Source organism: Ambystoma mexicanum, chromosome 5p, assembly GCF_040938575.1.
Source record: "Ambystoma mexicanum isolate Mex_15411 chromosome 5p, UKY_AmexF1_1, whole genome shotgun sequence".
Taxonomy (NCBI): domain Eukaryota; kingdom Metazoa; phylum Chordata; class Amphibia; order Caudata; family Ambystomatidae; genus Ambystoma; species Ambystoma mexicanum.
This window is the reverse complement of record NC_090930.1, coordinates 14809143-14829875: the sequence shown is the minus strand read 5'-3', so window position 1 is coordinate 14829875 and position 20733 is coordinate 14809143. Positions and strand designations below refer to the sequence as shown.

General features: G+C 44.2%; 1 protein-coding gene across 1 annotated transcript in view; it reads right to left on the bottom strand.

The window, feature by feature from the left end:
- Positions 1–20733, bottom strand: part of LOC138480457 (uncharacterized) — a 286047-nt gene that overhangs the window by 243195 nt on the left and 22119 nt on the right. The window contains exon 4 of the mRNA XM_069612241.1: positions 12155–12214. Coding sequence (XP_069468342.1) covers positions 12155–12214 — 60 coding nt within the window. The remainder of the gene's footprint in view (positions 1–12154; positions 12215–20733) is intronic.

The window sequence follows — 20733 nt, the reverse complement described above, 5'->3', positions numbered from 1 at the left end:
AGTAGATTCAATCTAAATCTCAAAAAGATAGATCCAATGGCTGGATCCGATGACCTATTTAGATATTGCGGCAGAGAAGCTCTCTTTTTATTAGTTTGGTTACGTGAAGCAGAGAGCTTGTCTGCCTCATTTTGTCCATGGTCCTAATCCAGTCACCTCGCTGAATGGGAGTTTTGACTTTCATCGGATTCTGGACAAGTAATTCCACTGAGCACTTCAAATCCACCAATATTGCTTGACATCGTACCTCCAGGTTACTGACGAAGATATTACCTCCTCTAGGTCTTGTCAGTGCTACATCTTCTTATAGTGAACCTTTAGGCGGGTCTAAAATCAACCTCAACATTGAGAGCCATTTCCACTCCATAATTCCCCAAAGCGAGGTCAAACCTTGTTCATAACGCAGACAGCTTATAGAGACACAATTGAGCAAATTCAACGATTTCTTCAACAATTTAGCCTCAATTCTATCCCAATCTATCTTGAAAGATAAGGGTTTGGAGTCCAAACCAAACACAATAATTGATCTACTTTACCTATATAGAACTTAATCATGGGCTGAATAGAGAACTTACAGAATTTGGAAAAAAATCTTTTCATCTGTGCCCCCAAATTGAGCACCTTAAGTTCAATTGTTGCAACACTATGACCCATAGTTGGGAAGGATTCAATACTAGCCCCTAGGTAGGTGATTTCAGTTACTATCTCTACGGCCCGGTTCTCCAACTCCCAAGTAAACGGCTTAAGTAGCTTTTTTGGATGTTTAAAAACTAGGATTTTTGATTTTCCTGGACTGATTTTTAAGTCATTACACTTAGCATAGTCTGCTAATGCCAAGAGTCCAAAACCACCACATCATCGGCATAAGCCAGCCAACTAGTTTTCAAATCTCCAATTTTTGGGGTCACAAAACCCCTATCTTGCAACCATATAGTCAGATCTGAGATGAAGAGAATAAAAAGACACCCCTGACGGACTCCTCTTTTGTTCTTAATTCAATCTGACAGGCGCCAGTTCTCGAGAGCCTAACTTGCATAGATGTATTATGATGGAGTTCATTGAGGATAGACAGGAGGTGGGACGGGGCCCCCCAGGCGTTCAATTTTTCCCAAAGCAGATTTCTATTAATGGTGTTGAACGCCTGTGAGAGATAAATCTATCCTCCAAATAGGGGCAATTCACCATTCCCCCCAGATTGCGCACTTAGACAACTTAAGACTAGTCCATTAAGGGAAGTCAACAACCACCTTCTGAAACATGATTGTTGTTTAGGAATGATGACTTTTGACTTGGCCCAAATCTCCATTTCTGCCAAAATCAAGCCTACAAAGATGTTACTATCCACATCTAGGACTAGGAGAGATATCGGACGGTAGTTTGAGGCTGCTAAGTGGTCCCCTTTTTTATAAATTAGGATCACCACAGAAGATCTCCATGATTCTGGAAATTCCTTTGTCAACAAGATGTTATCAAATAGATATTTTAGGAGCTGCGCCCACAGAGAGGGGTTCCTTTTTAGAATAGAGTTGCTAAGCCCATTTGGGCTGGCCGCTCGCGACCTAGACGACTTCTTAATCCGTTTTTCGATGGTCTCACAGCAAAAAGATAAGGACCAGGCACCTCCCAATTCCATTCTTAGAATCGGAGTATCCAAATAACCATAAACCTCTGTAAAGTGCCTGACCCACACTTGTTCCTGCAATATCATTTCTTGACCATCTGACAGTTGGCCATCCAAGGAACCTAATAATGCCCAAACATTTCTAGAATTTCTGAGGGATAATACCCTCAACATCTTTTCCCCATCATGCTGATATATTAAATGTCTATGCGAGCGTCCCCAGTTCCTATTAGCGTTATTCACACTCCTAAGATGTTTATCAAGGAGCTCTTTATCAAAGTCCATTCTTTTCAACCTTGCTATGTGGTTCCGTTTCCACCTCTTTTGTTCATGGATGTGGGAATCATGCTTATGGGTCACCTGTTTTCTATTAACAAACAGTTTGGGGACTAAATTCCCACAGACAAGCCTGAAAGTTGGCAGGGGCACAAGAGAGGGAGAGCTGACCGTCAGACAGCTGTTTTACTCATCCAGACAAGTTCTTAGTTAAAGTCAGACCCTCTCTATGAAATTTTCTTTAACGGTTACATGCAGAGTTTACCATGACCTCCATATGATACACTAATTGTACCGAGGCTCTTTCTCGAGACACTGTGGCAATCAAAATGTCATGATCATCTGAGTTAACTCTAGAGACGACAAATTTCAAGCAACTGTCAAAGATCCTTCTGGTTACAAAGAAATAGTCTACGGTAGAGAAGGAAGCACCCCTATGCCAAGTGGGTTCACACAAGAGATCACTCACCACATTCCCATTCAGTAACCAGAGATCCCTTTCCCGCATACATTTTAACCAGATTCTTCCATTCCTAGTACTTAATTTACTGTTGCCTGATACACTGTCCATGACATGAACACATTGAGAATGTAAATCTTCTGCTATTAAGAGTTGATTTGCCGGGAATAGGGAAGCATATTTGACTAGATGATCAGACAGTTCTTGTAAAAAGTCCAAAAGATTGGAAACTAAGGGATTCCAATCCAAGTTGATCACCAACCAGTGCTCAACAGCCTTATCACCAGACAGGCCCACTCTCACAATTTGAATTCCCTGTCTCTCTATAGATAGTAGTTGAGAAAACATGAAGACGTCATTTTTGCATGCAACGAGGAGACCCCCTGCAACACCCCCCCGTCCCAATTGCTGGGCCAGCTGTTGAAAAGTTGAAAAGCCATCAATTCCCACAGTGTACATCAAACAAGTTTCCTGAAGAAAAATCAGATCTGAGCTCTGAAGGGTCTTAAGTCTTACGGGATCTGAAGAGAGTAACTGAAATTTCCTGGTGTTAAGATGATGGTCGACAGAGACTAGAGTCTCTGTTGTTGTATGCCCATTTTAAGAAAAACATGGTTGATGATCTCTGGTACCAGAGTGAAGCAATCGCATTTCTCGCTCATCACACATGCTCAGGTGAGTATAAAAAGGAGGGTGTAAGGAGGTGAGGTGCGGGAGCCAAGTTGTATGCGTGAGATGAAGGACTGTACATGGTGAAGCAGCCAGGAGGAAAGAACAGAGACAACAGACACAAGCAAATGAATGAGAAGGAAAGGTGCAGAAAATAAGAGAGTGGTAGGAAAGGTAGATGGGGGAGCAAGGGGGACACCATCAGAGAAAACGGTAAGAGCATGGACCAAGGAGGAGGAGGGGTGAAAAACACAGTAGAGGGAAGAATGGAGATGAAGAGAAGCACCTGGAGAGGGATAGAACATCAGAGAAGGAGGATGGAGTGGACATGAAAGAATAGAAGAGCAGAAAGGAGGAGGGGAGAACATCACAGAGAGCCAGAGGGTAGAGGTGAAAAGGAGTGGCAAAGAGGAAATGAGATGAACATCTGAGAAAGGGTTGGAAGTGGGGCAGGTGAAAGGAATAATGAGGATGGGGAAACAAATCAAAGGAGAGTGGTGAGGAGAGGAAAGAGGAGGAACAGTGGAAACCCAGGATGGGGGAGGAAAAGACAAGACATGGAGTGAGTTAAGGAGAGAGAAGCAGGATATGAGAAAGAAGGCAAAATCCAGAGAAGAGGAAAGAGGAAGTGATAAGAAAGAGGAGGTAGCCAGGAGAGAGCAACCAAGAAAGGAGACTGAAACTTGAGCTCCCTGGGACATGATATGATATGATATGGTATTTGTAACGCGCCTATACACGAGTGTTTCATGCCTAGCTTGGCGTAGAAGTAACACCAAGGAGAGTCAACTATGGGCGGCCAAGGGGTTAAGTATGAGAACCCCAGGGAAGAACACAATCCTGCAAATGGCCTTAAGGATTCTGAACGGAGACCATGACCCTGAATACTAATTGTGTCTGCTGTTGTGTTTTACTTAAAAGGGTCAGATGTATGTAAATGCCAAAGTTCACCTTGTCCTATTGCAAAGTCACCTGTGCTCTTCTAACATCTGGTGCAGATAATTTCAAGCTGCAGCCATTTGCAATGGACCATTGATGCCTGGAACCGCTCTAAAGCAATATTAGTAGTTTTTTAGTGTCCTTTGGCCAAGGATCATAATTGGCAGGCTGAAAAGAGATTTCAATCTACATTATATGTAAAGTCAAGATGAATGTGAAGAGGGTTGCATGTATGTGTATGTGCTCGGTTAGAATTCTAGAGGTGGGGCATTGACAATATGACAACAGATCTGAATTCAGTCCTGAGCCATAAACTGGAGATATGAAAAGGTATCAGTGCCACCAGTAGGTGTGTGGGAAGCCTTTGAGTTGGACATAGGGATACAGGTTAACCGTTAGATGTCTATGGACACATCATTTGAGTGAAAGAGGAATAAAGTAGTAGCAACTTGAAGAGACGTGTTGTCAACAGGTACAGTATCATGCCCCAGAGAAGCAGAGAATTCATGACACATCCTCAGAAGACACCAATCCTTAGGATTGGTTGACTTGTGATTGGTTGTAGGGAACATGTAACTCATTCATGCAGCAGATTACTGACCCCAAAGTCCCAATGCCTGCTGCGCTCCATAAGGGGCCACAATGGGAAAGGGAAGCAAGGGAACAGAGAGATGTCTGCTATCTGACTATCTTGATATCCAAGTAAACAAGAATCACGTTAAAACACGATGCACTAACGGGACTCTTGCACTGTATATCCACTTGAACAGGACTCCAGCTGAAGCTTCGAATGAAGGGGGGAAAGGTAGATCTTACGCAGTCATTTGGGGCGCAGTTGTGGTGGTGGACAGTTAACAGATTATTGCTATGCCCCTTTTATTGTTATAATGATGAATTTGCTGGGGCTATAATTGTAAGAAGTGGCCTCAGCTCAGTTTCTTTGCAATGCTCTTCTTATTGTTTAGAGTTCCAAGTTAATATAGATGTGTGCCTGTTGCTTCTTTACTAAATAGTGCTCATATTAGAGACTCCTACACAGATGCACACCAGAGCATATGGTGGAAACTTTGCAGACTATTGAGAATAATCTACCATTATGAGTTCATAGATACAGAATTTAATCAATCCGTCCTTGACAACAGCCTAGAGGTGGCTGCTATGCAGTAGATGTTAGGAATGGGACCTGCAGCTGAAAGGTGGTGTACTCAACCAGTTCAACAAAATGCTTGATGTTGACCACTGTAGGCATCCCAATCTCCTAAGGATATCTGGATATAATTCAGAGGGTATTAGTTGAGCTTGCCCTTGTTGAATGTCGACACAAATGACGGTAACACAGAGAGTGATGATGTGGCTTGAATGAATATCCATGACTGGACTAAACGGTAATGAGGTTGCATCATCCAGTTACACCAAACCATGCAACCAATTGGTGAAATTGTAATATTGACGGATGCAAGAAATTGTGCAATGTGTGGTCACTTCCCGAGGGCTTTGAGTAAAGGAAAAATTCCTAAGAAATATCATGTTGAGGATATTGACAGAGAAGCATGAGTCACGGTATGAGAAGTAGCAACACTACTCACACTTTGCATATAGCATATAGCAAAGTGTAATGATGGGCTGAAAAACCCCATATTTATGCAGTAGGTGTAGAGCCAGTAAAACTCAGGCTCAATGACGGAAATAGTCAAAGTGCAAGGCAAAACCCAGCTGTAGTGGAGCAGTCGAATTCCTCTGCAGGAAGTCCCGCCCCCTAGTATCTGTATGCTGGCAGCCTGAAATTGTGCCATGTTTGACACCAGCAGTTGTGACTATTCCGCAGCGTATCTTCGAGAGAAGGTATCCACTAAGAAAACTCTATCAGATGTATTCCCGAAGAGATGACAATCTTGTGGAGAAAGTTCCTGAAGAAATATGAAAAGAGCAAGAGAAGGAGTTGGTGATGTTATAAGACACGAGCATGACGCACAAAGAAGACTGACTGAAGAAGAGAGCATATGGACCTTATAGAAACGTATGACGAAGTAAGGAATCAAGGAAACTTTCATATGCGAAATAAAGGTTGCACGTGTGAAGAGCACTGCAGAAAATGCTAATCCTTCAATAACTGTACAGATGCAGCAAGGCAAGTAGATCAAGTGATCTTAGAAGCAGGCTATATGTAGAAGATATTCTTCAGTCACCATTATATAGAAGCTGGACATCAGCTTTAGTAAGTTCCAACCCTTGGACAGAAGGACCGAAAGATGTGTTGCAGCAAATAATTAGCTGGGATCGTGGAAGAGTTGAGAATGGCTGTCTGGCATAGTGTCAAGGATGAAGCAGCCAAGACTGGTTATCTTTTCTTGAAGGCAGTAACCGTGAGACACTGAATCATCCCTTGTTAGGTGCAAAGAAAGAACACCATGAGTGCCAAGTTTTATTCATATAAAACAATTAAATGCTACAAAATGCTCCTGTCACATGAACCAAAGATGAAAATAGAGTTGAACATACAGTTCCAGAACTATTATAAGCATGTGCTCGCTCTCCCTTATATTCTCTTATATTCTCAGAGACAAGAATACATTGCAAGGCCAAGTTCAAAGACAATCTTCATGGCAGATGACTAATTATTGACGATGACTTGCACTAGGGGAGATGTCCACCTGACATTAGATGTTCAATCACAACCTGACCGCTTATAGAAAGTATACTTAGATGTTCCCTTTGAGCGTATCACAACCCCTCATAGGTTTCTCTTATTTGCCACGTAGAATGACGTCACGTATGACGAATTTCTGCTATAAAAGTATGATTTTTTATGAATGCTTTGACGGATTGCTGTGCGACGTCCGATGATGTCGGTTGTAACTCCCTGTTTTAGTCAATTGATATTAAAATAGACAGACTTGCCATCTTCCTGAGTTGGTTGCATCATTTGTTGTAAGAATGACTCTGCTTCCCATCCACTGCATCATCGCTTCCCAAAGGACCTTATGTTCCCAGCATTATTAACATCCAAAATACAGCAGGGACAGCACACAAGCACTTGCAGCTCTTAGCGCTCCCACACAGAACAATACCTTATAAACCAGAAACACGTGGTAGTGACATCACACTAAAAAACCTACGGGACCAGGAGATAGGTTAGGGGAATTGGCTACATATAGACTCTATATGTGTAAAACATTTGATTGGGTTACACATATCTGATAGCTCCACCTGGAAACGCCTCTAAATTGATAACAGTAAACACATGTCAGCTCCAAAATAAATTATTTGTTGGCACAACATGTACTGAGTGGCCTAGCACTGAGGGTCTTCATTGGTTGGCATTCTACTGACCAACCTCGGGCAACTGACAGGTCGAGTCAAAACGAGAGTAGGGGGAGAGAGGTCCACGGACTGCCTTCCTTTCAATTAAAAAAGATACCATCCCGTATTCCCAGGTCAAGAGCCAGGGTGATTCCTCTCTCGTTGGCCTTGCATGGTGTCTCGTATCTGAGAATATGTGCAAGGAATGAGGCAGGTGCCCTATTTGTGTCTATTGCTAATGAATGGACGTTTTTCTTCAAGTTGGGTCGCATGTGATAAGACCACGTTTGGAATTCTTTCACCCTGCATTTATGGTGATTTTAGCAAATTTTAATATGAGTGTCATGATTTTCACTGCCACTAGGGACTTTCTTGATCCGTTCCCTATGCAGTCTTTAGCTTACAATTATTCTGCACCTGCCTTCAAAGACTGTTTGTTCTTTAAATTAATCTAAGAATATATGCCATGTGCCTTGGGAATTATTAACATGTGTTCACTCTATGCCGTCTGGACCCTCCCTGTTTCCTCAGTAACCTTGGCTTGGTGTGCATAACTATTTGTCTGGCTATGCACGAATATGCATTTCAGTGAATTCAGCCTTTTGGGTTCTCGTGAAGCCTTGAGGCCTTTAGCTTCTATAATGCATGCTGCGGCTTCCATTTTGGAAAAGATGGCTGCTCAGTACTGTCGCACTTCTATGTTATTAAACTATATAGTCACTTCGTTTGTATTGCATTCAGTTTATATACGTTGCTTATGTTAGTATTCTTCATGTCTAAATGGATGCAATCGATATTCTTTGTGCATAAGTGCATATTTGACCTAGTCTTCGTTCTTCATGGCACATTTGCTTTGTGTCTAATTCATGCAGAGGCCTGGTGTTTGTCTTGGAAGCAAGACAACGCATAACAACACAGGTTCGAGAAAACTCCGGTATTAATCGTGTTATGAAAGATCAATTATAAATGAAATGTGTGGTTTACTTCTCGCAATCTCTTCCCAAGTTTATTATTGTGCAACTAATGCAATGAAAAGTGCAAAACATGCAATACAACAATCCTCCAAATCACTAGCTGATCTGGAGCTAGATTCGTGTTTGAAAGAATAACATTTCTGGAATACATGCTGCTACAGAGACTGCCCTTTTCATGCTGTTAGCATGGTTTCATACATGGGTGATATGAAGACTTTCTTGGCCTAAAATATGTGTTGTGCTAGGGTGCCAAGCTCTTTTGCATGGTAAAATGTCTACCAAGTCTACCTCTTGGCAAGTTGTCCTCCATTTAGTTTTAAGACCTCCACCATGGGGACGTTCCTTTCTTAGTTGTATATATTTTCTCTGCAGCGAGCAGGTTGTAGGCATGTTCTACTGTCCTATCGTATAGCAGAGTTTCATTATTATTTTCTAGAGGCATAACGTATTTATGGGTGCAAGGCTTGCTGTACAAATATTTTATTTAGAAAGAAAATAATGACTGCCAGAGAATCCGGGATTGAGGGAAAGAGATGGGGGGGGGGCCTGAAGTTTACATTTTAACAGCTTAAGGTGACAACAGTCGGGAGGAGGGGGGAACTTGCCCCATCCCATTGTCTGCTATAGTGTCGAGGGTGTGTGTTGTATTGGACATTCTCTGTGTTAAGTGGGAATTCTCAGAACATGGGATCTGGGTTTCTGGGATTCCAGGCGGGAATGTTTATCCTTGAATCTGGTTCAGTTGGGAGTTATAGAAGCTGATTGAAGCAGCTGGGGGCGGCTGTGAGTTCTCTTATCAGTAAGGACTACATAAGCAATCATCCTAGCAGGGCGTGATGAGTGTCTTCATTTCACTGGCGATGAGCATGGGATCACGTTTCATCCCCAACCCTTTCTGCTAACTCCACCCCAGCAATGTCTCACCATACTTCATAACATAGATTCTGCCACGTGCTTCCCTGCCCTTTAAAGTTACTTTAGTAACGAAGTATCCACTGACAGCAATCTTTCCTAAGTTATACCCACCTGGTTTCATGGCAGGGGGCAGTATATCTTTTATCTGTCCACCCACCTCCCTCAAAAATACTTCCCATTAACGAGAATTTTGCACTGGAATTTGCTGACATTCCTGTGCACTTTCCATCAACTTCAACTTCCGCAAATGGACTTTCACAATCCTTATTACCAGCACACTTCACCATATTCACCGAAACCACTTCTATTTGATCCTCGTCCTCATCCCCAGAGGACCTCTGACCCTCCTCCGACACATACAACACTCTCCACCCCGGTCCAAAAAGAGACATTTTTGCAACAATGTGCATAGTAGCCCCATCTTTAAACTTCTCATTCTTGGAGCCAGAGTCTCTCGGACATGCTGAGCACTACCCTTCTGCTTCTTCTTCTTCCCTTTACCAACTTCGCCCACCCTCAGCACTTCTGAGACAGGCACTTTATTCTCCTTCTTTGCCAATTTAGCTACACACGCCATAGAATGCTCAACCCTTTTCGCTATTCTTCTAACTTTATCCAAGCTTGGCTCGTCTTTCAGCCACAATTCCTCTCTTATTTTGTCATTGTGACAACGGGTCATACATTGGTCCCTTATGAATTCATCTAATTTGTCAATAAATTTGCAGAACAAAGACAAATGGCGAAGAGCTGTCAGATACTCACTACGGATTCCCCATCTTCTTGTATTCTGACCCCAACATTGAATCTTTCTAGGATTATGCTTGTTTTAGGGTTAAAATGTATGCCCAACTTTTGTAGGGCAGCGTCAAATTCATTTGACACAGAGGAATCATCCGACTGATCCAATTCTGGCAATGTTTATTTATTTATTTTTTTTTTAATTAAGTGCATATGGTTAAATTAACCTTTCACACTACATAAAAGAATTAAAAGGTAAACAAAAAAATTAAAAACACACATTTGATACATGATATTAAACAAATCCATTATGAACACTATACATAAAAGAAATAGCAGCAGTGACAGAGGAACTCAATCACATAATCTGGTTTTCACCTTTCCCCAATTGTGGTACGCCCCCGCAGTAAGGACAAGAGATTACGCCCCATACAGAAGATTCCAGAATTGATCACATTGTATACTTAGGTATAGCACGACCCCTTGTCGTACATAATTTGTAGCCTGGGACACTGGGTCAAGATTGCAGGACAGTCTCAAGTGCGTCTCAGAATAGCCTGCAAATTTGAAACACTTGGGGTATTCCGGTGCAGGCCCCAGTATAGGCCAGGACCGGTTGATATCGAACCTTAGGTAAAGTACAAAATGTACCAATGCGGGAGAGCGATATTTAATTAAATAGCAACAAGGGCTATCCGCGAGCAGGCCTTGGTGGGTGAATTGTACGTATCTGGGGCATAATGCCAATTGATTAGTAGCCAAAGTGCGTTAATAGACTTGCGTGTTACCCTCAATTTTGGCTAGATGGAATTCAATCATTGACGTAGGAACGACACTCAGTCCAATAGCCGAGAAATGGGACAACACAGTTTTCACCAGCCCACAAAACCACATACTCCGGGTCACCCTCGGTGACTGTCCCACTGTGAGATTCAAAAGATTTGGCTCACAAGTAACTTCTAAGGTGATCTTGGCCCACAGCCAACAGACAGCAAGTTTCCACAATGAGGTCAGCGACTGTAGACCAAGTTCGAGCCTAAGTGCCTGCACTGGGATCAAACACGGTAAGCCCAGCAAGGAGCGGAGACCTCTCACTTCTCAATAGTCATGATTTTTGTCTTGAAAATATTTACCTTGAGTTCATTTTCTCTCGGTATGCAGTAATAAAATCGCAGCAAAAAAGTCATCTGCACAAAAAATCACTGAAAAAAAGGTTTAAAGGTTTACCCCGTTATACCATTTAAGGGGTCCAGGGGTTGTGTGGGTGTCCCCCGCTCCCCTTAAATGGTATAATGGGTCCGGGGGTTGCGGGGGTGTCCCCCGCACCCCTTAAATGGTATAATGGGTCTGGAGGTTGCGGGGGTGGCCCCTGCTCCCCTTAAATGTTATAATGGGTCCTGGGGTTGTGGGGGGGTCCCCTGCTCCCCTTAAATGGTATAATGGGTCTGGAGGTTGCGGGGGTGTCCCCCGCTCCCCTTAAATGGTAAATGGGTCCAGGGGTTGCGGGGGTGGCCCCCGCTCCCCTTAAATGGCATAATGGGTCTGGAGGTTGCGGGGGTGGCCCCTGCTCCCCTTAAATCGTATAATGGGTCCGGGGGTTGCGGGGGTGTGGTTTTGCCACACATTTTTGTGTAAACAGCAATGTTTGTTGCGATTTTAAGACATGGAACCTTTCTCTTGCATAGACAGCTAATGCCTCTGGAGAACATTGCAACCCCACAGCTGTACGGCCAAAGATGACAGTGTCATCGAAATAGGCGAGGCAATGAACCTGTTTCATGTATGCCTTACATTTTCCTGTTGATGGCTCTCCTCATCTTTCCTTAAATGGCTCTTTTCCCTTTCTGCAGGTGTCTCTTTTCACTTTCTACTGATATCTCAACTTCCTCTCTATAGAGGTCTCCTCCCCTTCCTGTTGACTGCTTCTCCACCTTTCTTCATGCATAACGTCTCCCCTTTCTTTTCTTCTCTCTTTTATCTGCGCACTCCAGATGGCTCTTCTTCTCTTCATGGTTTCTTTGCTTTGTATCCTACATTCACAATATTTCTAATTTTTCTGTCTCCCTCCCAGCTTCTTCTCCCCTTTCATTGCCTTCTTCTGTCATTTGAAGTTTCCTCTTTCCTACTTTATGATGGATGCTATTTTGGCAGGGAAACGGCTGCCACACTTGGGTTGGTCAATTCTTTCAGATAACAAAAACTGCAAAGGTTTGATTGATTCACATAAAAACGCTTTGCCACTGTTTTGTGTTGAATTCTCACCTTCTTGCTCCTGTGATATTCTCCATCTCTCGTCTCTCACTGCCTCTTTTCTCCTTTGCTCTGAGTCAGAATAGAAAGAACATTAGTGATGTGATCTGCATCCAAGTTGACATGTCGACATGTAGTCACTGCTTGCATGTGATTGTAAATAAGCTTGTGGTTGCTTTCTCTATGAAACGTTAAACCATGAATTGTTCTGTTTGTTTAATATGAACAGAGAGTTAAGACGGCGGACCGACCCTGTAGGAAACAGCACGCCGCCCAAGTTAAGAGCCTGAATTAAGCGATGGTCCCACAACGCGGGTTCTGCTGCCATTGCCATGCAATGCGGCTGCCTATGGTGTTCACAGTCCTTTTTCAATGTTGATGACTGTGACATCCACAACATTGCAAAGGGACTCAGGGGACCACAGAGCAGTGTCGGGCCGTGCAGAAAAGGACTGATTGTTTTTGTTCATAAAAAAGAAAAAAACACCCTCTTTGCACCCACATAGGTAATGCCAGGTGATGTGGGTCTTAAAGAAGAACAGGCTTTCTATGATCAATCAGAGGGACTATGCACTGGTGTCAGCTCGGGGTGAAGACATGAAGGTTCACGTCAGCAGACCAGCTCTGGATCTTGCTTCGTCTTGCCTTGATGCTGCGGGGGATGCGTGTTATTTTTCCGGATTTGGTTTTAGGTAGGTTTGGATATGGATGAGAAAGTGCTTCAGGTATCGGATATCATAAGCTGATGTCAGCTTCATGCAGATTTCTGTGACAGCCTAATGCTGGACCTTTAATGGAAGGGTGGCACAGAGTAAACTGTTTACAGGTTCAGACTGGTATTCAGTGGTGAGATAAGGGAAGGACCAGTGGAACGTCACTTAATCACATCATGACCAGAGACTTGTCCCATGTTCAAGTTCATGGGCAAACTCTGGTTGTCCATGATTTTGGCAAGGTAAACCAAAGAAGACTATGGATAATAAATGGCTCAGAGAAGGACCACAGGTAATCAGTGTTTAATGGTTTCCATGTCACCGTGGACATGCATGGGTACCCTTACCCTGAAGAGTTTGCATAACTATGGATAGACATGAACACTTAGACGGCCAGGTATGTTTCTTCATCCTTTCTTCTTTTTACCTTTCAAATGTTAACAATGTGTTAAATCCATAGACGACCAGATGACCACAGACGGTCATGGTTAGCAATGTGGGCCACAGCACAGCACTGCTTATTGAACTATTGCTGTGTCGGGATCAATCCTTCCTAGAGTAATGTTGGCTGTCGGAAATACAAGCACATAGCCAAACCATCACAGTCAACATGCAACGTCACAAAGAAACAGACATCGGACAGGAGATCCTGCTTTCCTATTGATGACCACCAAGGAAGGGAGCAGAGTGCTGTAAAACATACATCTGACAGGAGATCATGCTTTCCTATTGATGACCACCAGCAAGGGAGCAGAGTACTATAAAACAGACATCTGACAGGAGATCCTGCTTTCCCATTGATGACCACAAAGGAAGGGAGCAGAGTACTGTAAAACAGACATCTGACAGGAGAGCATGCTTTCCTATTGATGACCACAAAGGAAGGGAGCAGAGTACTGTAAAACAGACATCTGACAGGAGAGCATGCTTTCCTATTGAGGACCGCCAGGAAGGGAGCATAGTACTGTAAAACAGACATCTGACAGGAGATCATGCTTTCCCATTGATGACCACAAAGGAAGGGAGCAGAGTACTGTAAAACAGACATCGGACAGGAGACCATGCTTTCCTATTGAGGACCACCAGGAAGGGAACAGAGCACTGTAAAACAGGCATCTGACAGGAGATCATGCTTTCCTATTGGTGACCACCAAGGAAGGGAGCAGAGCACTGTAAAACAGACATCTGACAGGAGAGCATGCTTTCCTATTAATGACCACCAAGGAAGGGAGCAGAGCACTGTGAAACAGACATCTGACAGGAGATCATGCTTTCCCATTGATGACCATCAGGAAGGGAGCAGAGCACTGTAAAACAGAAATCTGACAGGAGATCATGCTTTCCCATTGATGACCATCAGGAAGGGAACAGAGTACTGTAAAACAGACATCTGACAGGAGATCATGCTTTCCCATTGATGACCATCAAGGAAGGGAGCAGAGCACTGTAAAACAGACATCTGACAGGAGATCATGTTGTCTTATTGATGTCCACCAAGGACGGGGGCAGAGTACTGTAAAACAGACATCTGACAGAAGATCATGCTTTCCTATTGATGACCACCAAGGAAGAGAGCAGAGCAATGTAAAACAGACATCTGACAGAAGATCATGCTTTCCCATTGATGACCATCAGGAAGGGAACAGAGTACTGTAAAACAGACATCTGACAGGAGAGCATGCTTTCCTATTGAGGACCGCCAGAAAGGGAGCATAGTACTGTAAAACAGACATCTGACAGGAGATCATGCTTTCCCATTGATGACCATCAGGAAGGGAACAGAGTACTGTAAAACAGACATCTGACAGGAGATCATGCTTTCCCATTGATGACCATCAAGGAAGGGAGCAGAGCACTGTAAAACAGACATCTGACAGGAGATCATGTTCTCTTATTGATGTCCACCAAGGACGGGGGCAGAGTACTGTAAAACAGACATCTGACAGGAGATCATGCTTTCCTATTGAGGACCACCAGGAAGGGAGCAGAGTACTGTAAAACAGACATCGGACAGGAGATCATGCTTTCCTATTGAGGACGACTGAAACGGAATTGGTTAGGAAGGGAGCAGAGTACTGTAAAACGTATATCGCCAATGGGGGTTGGGGATAATGCTTGGACCACCAGGTACACACAACACTAAACTAGCACAGAGGAAACTGCCACCCAATCATACCTGCCAACTAGATGGACAAGCTACAATATCAATCTCACAGGATAATCATAGATGTGGAACAAAGAAACGCAGACTAAGAGGTAAAAAATACTAAACCAAACTATAAAACATCAACTTTCCGCATACACTTCTCACACAGACAATGACACAACCACTTCTCTGCACAGCAACCCGCACATACTTCACCACACTGCAACAACAGACAAACAACACATAACCCATATTAACAGCACATGCAAACTCTCACGGATCCGATAACCGCACTCTAGCTCAACGCACTGTGAAAACCGAACAGAAGCTGCCAACAGAACATCTGCGCTCTCACTCTCGTACTCCAACTACCCCCTACTAACCACCCAACCCCCTCTTTTTTTAGATCCGCCAGAGCACCTGGGGACCACTTCCGGTGGTGACGGTGCGCGGTACAAATACCTTTAACATAACATAACATTGAATCGCAAGTGTTTCTTAGTAGAGGTCCACACCATTGAATGCCTTGAAAATAAAGGATGATTTTAATTGGTTTCATTGGGAAATGATCACAACATTGTTTGATGGAAAGAAACATTTTATGGTCACTGTGAACTATTACAAGAATGCGAATGAAAACATAACTGGCTGTAATTGTGCAAAGATGTGTGGGTATGCACATTGCTGCATTCCCAGGGAACAGAGTATGCCGTTCTCTTCCGTGGTAGCAGAGCATAAGATGTACGTAACATGCTCACACGCCCCACTGTGTGTACTAAAACATCATTCATATCAACTCGATTTCTAAAGGTGGCGAGAACAGGGTATCATTGGGGTTGGGCTGGCATTATTTTCAATGGTAGACGGATGGTATCTTTCAGTTTGGGTTTATTTGGTGGCTTGCTGAAAAACATTAGGGAGGATGTTATTGTTAACAGGAATACAGGTTTCCTCACAAATATTAAAACCCTCTTCACTTAATGATTAGGCTGAGCTTGGATATGTCATGATATGATAGGTCGTTTATAACGCGCCTGCACACAAGTGTTTCTAGGCGACATGGACAGGTGTGGCCTGTCCTTGTATACCACTGTTTCATGCACAGAGACCATACACATACTTATTGTGTTTCATGGACAGACCATGAACACAGACATAGGGGACACAATTCAGGGATGGACCTGGGATGGCCCTTCCTCTACATGGGCAACTGTGTTAATGCTCTGTGGGATGTTTTTATCCACGCATCCAAGCCCTACCTCAAAACTGTGCAGTACTGACATGGAAAACATCATGATGGCCAGAGCTTCCCAGAAAATGCACAGGGAAATGCATGAAGAATAGGCTGCCACTCATTTTTGCCGATATTATGGGCACAGAAGGACACTGCCTAAAACCACCATTGGACTACCCACACAGTAGTCTGAAACCATTGGGAGTGGCAATGCTGATTGCCAAAAGCAAACCCATAACTGTTGGGAATTCATTTTCTTAAATCCCAAAAAGGGGTGCAGTACCATTACTCACCACTATCCAAAAGCCGGCGTTTTAAAACAACACCAGATTTTACTTTTTTGTGTAAAACTGAATAAATGAACCCAAGGCAAGCCAAAGAAAGACTTACTGAGAGGTGGATCCAATGTAAAGTTATATTCTGAAGTGACTTGAAGGTTTATAACAAGACTGGCTGAGCTGTGGATTTCAGCAGTTTAAGTAAATTTGGACTGAAAGACACTAAAAAAATCTAAATGTTTAAATTGACTGAGTGACCTACTTTTGAGTGTCACATAGGTTTCAATTGTTTAAATGTCATAGTTTTAAACTTAGAATCAGCATTCTAGCTGCATATGTAAAAATGTTTAGTTTTATTTGAATGCAGAAAACTGGGGAACAGAAATGACATGTAGCTAAAAACTAGCTTAAGGAACTGAATTCAGCCCACCAGCTACCCCCGACAGGAGATGAAACTTGAGTCACAGCTGTGTTCCCAGGCCTATCTGCCTTTTGCTGGCCACACTAAGGATATGCCATCTCTCTGATAATTGAATTAAGGGGAGCCCCCACAGAATACAGGAGCTCTGAACAAAGCCCTGTCCTGACCCAGGCAGATGGTTTATTGCAGATGTCGTAAATGTAGCTTCCTCCTGGAAGTAAAGGGGAGGAGCACTGCCTGTGAGAGCAAGCTGACTTGGCTGTAGTGCTGAATTGAATCTGAATCCTCTTACAGCTCGATACCCTGGGCAACCGAAGAATGCGGTGTAGTTGGCAATGCCACAGGCTGCAGGCAGACCAGACTGAAGCGAGGGGTCACCCGCATCATAGATGTGAAGGGCAACATCAATGTGCTCAGTACTTATAAACTCAGAGTTACAGTCAAAACCCATGCATGTATTTCTCTATTGGTTGTGGTGATGGATCTGTCCCAATAGTTGTATCGCCACTGTGATATGTTTGCACCTGCACAGCCATCTGTGATAGAAGTGGGTCTCATCAGAAGCACGATTCTTGAGTGCACTGGGGATGATGTCTTGGGTGTGATGATATGTTGGGGAGTGATGTGGGCATGTCATCATAGAGGGATTTCATGATGGTGAGTGAAAGAAAGCAGCCTTCGTAGGTTGTGACCCTGAGGGTCATGGGAGGGTCCTGCAGAGAGGTTGCCTTGAAGTTATACCACTTGGGGATGTCACTGGTGAAGATGGACAGATGGTTCTGGTTTTCTTGGAATTGTCAGCGTGGATTGTTGATCTTGCCTATTTTGTCTGGCAAGAATTGATTGATGGCGTTACATGTTTAGGTGAAGTGGGGTATTGAGGCTGGCACAGTTCATGGCAGTGCTGAAGAAAGCTTTGCTTTTCATGGGTATTTTGCTGCTGTTTGCCGGATAGCCGTGCCGCTCTGGCTCAGTAGAGGAGGTTTTGAAATTTGCTGAGTTTTTTGTCAATTTTGTTTTTTATTCGATCTTCTCTTGTCTGCACATAGGGCACAGATACTAAGATAGTGTTGGTGGAGTTTATGTGATGAGTGTTGCATTGTTCATGAGGGTGGAAATGAAAGTGTTGATGCTGTTGGAGGTTATGCTGGTGATGCAGGATTTTTGGTGATGCTGATGGTAAGTTCAAAGGCCGTTCCCAGAATGATTAGGCATTCCTTCGGCATGTTGGCGGGAACATTTCCAAGGGTGCTAGACTGTGTCTCAGTAGGGTTGGCATCAGCATAGCAGGTGGATCGGTAGACGCGGGGAGGTGGATGGTGGTGGCGTGCTTGGCAGGATGATCCTTCTGATCCAGTATTATTGGTCTTAGATATTTGGTGACACGCGTTGCGGTGAATTCCGTGTGTGTAAAGTGAGCTGCCTTTTATATTTGGGGTCTACGGACTTGCTGGTTGATGTTCAGGGTACAGAGGAGATTGAGGAGAGATTTCCAGTTTTTGTGTCAAGCTTTCATGAAAGTTTTAAGTCCCCAAAAAGATGGTGTTAGTAATGTTGACGGATATGGTCCTGATAAGGAGGGCAACACCAATTATTCATGAATGGTTGCTTGTGGGGGCAATATGGATTTTTGGGAGTGAAATTGTATTTTAGAAGGTCCATTGAGCATACATTTTGTTGCGCCGTCCAACCAATCGCCCACATGTACAAGACGGTGGAAACAGGCACCCGAGAATATTCTCGGCCCTGCAGTCTCTAGGTCCCCTTGATCAGAGGTGTGCCTGGCGTGTGCCAAGAAGGTTCTCAGATGACTGCCTCCCCGGTCTTATGCTGTACCCTCAGGGCATGAGGTTGGCAAGGATGTGTCTGCCTCTGTGATGAAGACTGGGCAGAGTTTTCCAGTTGATAAGCGTGATGTGGGCAGTCTGCTTGCTGGGTGAGAAGTGAGTGACGTGGCCGTGGTTACGGGTGCATGTGAGCAGAGTGTGGGTGTGGTGTCAGATGGTGAATGTGGCTGGGGCCATTGTGCCTTGGATGATAGTATCATTATCTGCGGTCTTTCGATGCAGTGTTACTTGACCCTTTATGTTGTTAAAGTGTTATTGTGTTGCAGGGCAGATGTTTGTGTTGCATAGTTTAGATGTTGTCTTGTACTCTTCACAATGGGCTGAGCTGGTGCCCATCCCCCCACGCTAATTGGCACCCTCTGCCGTTATGTCCAGACCTTCTAAAGTTCACCAGGGTGTGTGTGTTACGCTCCTACTTCTTGATTTGAATTAATTCCATCATTTCCTGTATTAAGACAGAGTTTAACGATGCCCTGAAATTCAGAACTGACATTATTGGAACTTTCCTTTTTGCAGACAATTATCCGTAGAACCAAAGCTCTCAAAATAAACTTAAAAAGGCAAAAAGCAGAGCTTGCCATTGGAGGAGGCAACACAAGCTCGAGATAGAATTGATAGATAAATGAGTAGAAAGGGCAGACGTTTTCCATTAGGGGTCTACGGTTCAGTGCATCTGGAGGAAGGAGGGCACTGTTAGAAGAAAGCTGTGAGGCACTATACAACTATGGCAGTTAAAAATAGAGCTGTAAAAACAGGTTCTATGGGATCTGGGGCCCGTGAAGCGGTACCAGCAATGGATGTAAATAACACCAAGGCTTTGCCAGCAGCACCCACTGTATTCCCTCGCGACTTGGGTGTGCTTTGTGAAGCAAAGTGGGAACTGTTATCATATTGGGTTAGGGTCTGGAGAGTACCTCGCTCCTGATGAGATCCTAAGAACGATTGAAAACTTTCCCAGTGCAAGGGGTGGCCCGGAGGCAGTGCGGGAGGGTGGCAGGATGAGCAGGTACCTGGGCCCAAAGGACGGAGGGTGCCAGGTGCATGGTGCCAAGAGAGAACAGATCAGCAGGGGAGAGGGGGAGCGAAGGCAGAAGAAAAGAGGAAGGTCTTGAGGTGCTTCCGGAACCGGAGATGGTTCTCCTCAAGTTTTAGAGTGGCAGGGAGACTATTCCAGAGGGAGGCCCCAGCCAAAGACAGAGATCTACCCCCAGCTTGTTTCTTAGAAAAACGACTGACCCTGAGGGAGTTGGAGGTAGAGGAGCGAAGAGCTCGAGAGGGGAGGTATTTGCGGAGGGATAGCTGAAGGTATTTTGGACCCAGGCCCCAGAAAGCTTTGTGGACAATGCAGAGGGTTTTTGAATTTAATCCTTGCATCCACTGGGAGCCAGTGGAGAGATTTCAGAGCTGGAGAGATACGATCCCAGGGCTTGAGGCCAAGGACAAGTCTTGCAGTCCTGTTCTGGATTAGTTGCAGAGGGCAGAGAGTAGAGGCAGGTAGATTTAGAAAGAGGCTGTTACAATAGTCCAACCTAGAGAGAACCAGAGCTTGGGAGGCAGTGAGCTTCTAGGGGAAGGAGAGGAAAGGCAGAGAAACTCTGAGGAGGTGCAGTCAGAAATTTTACTTTTTAGAGACCTCAGAGATGTGGGCGGAGAAGGAAAGGGAGGAGTCAAAGATGACCCCGAGGTTCTTAGCCTTGCAGGTGGGGGTAGGAGGGAGGCCAAGGGAGGCCGGTCAGATAGTGAGGGGAAAGGATGGTGAAGGTGTGCCGATGAGGAGGATCTCCGTCTTGCTGACTTTCAGACAAAGATCATTGGCGGCACACCAATCTTGAATGGCAGTTAGGCAATCAGAGATGAGAGAGGGAGAGGAGGTGGCAGAGGGCAGCCGGAAAATGAGTTCAAAGGCATAGGCGGTGGGTTACCTCTGAGATGGTGCAGACAGCTCTCCTGGT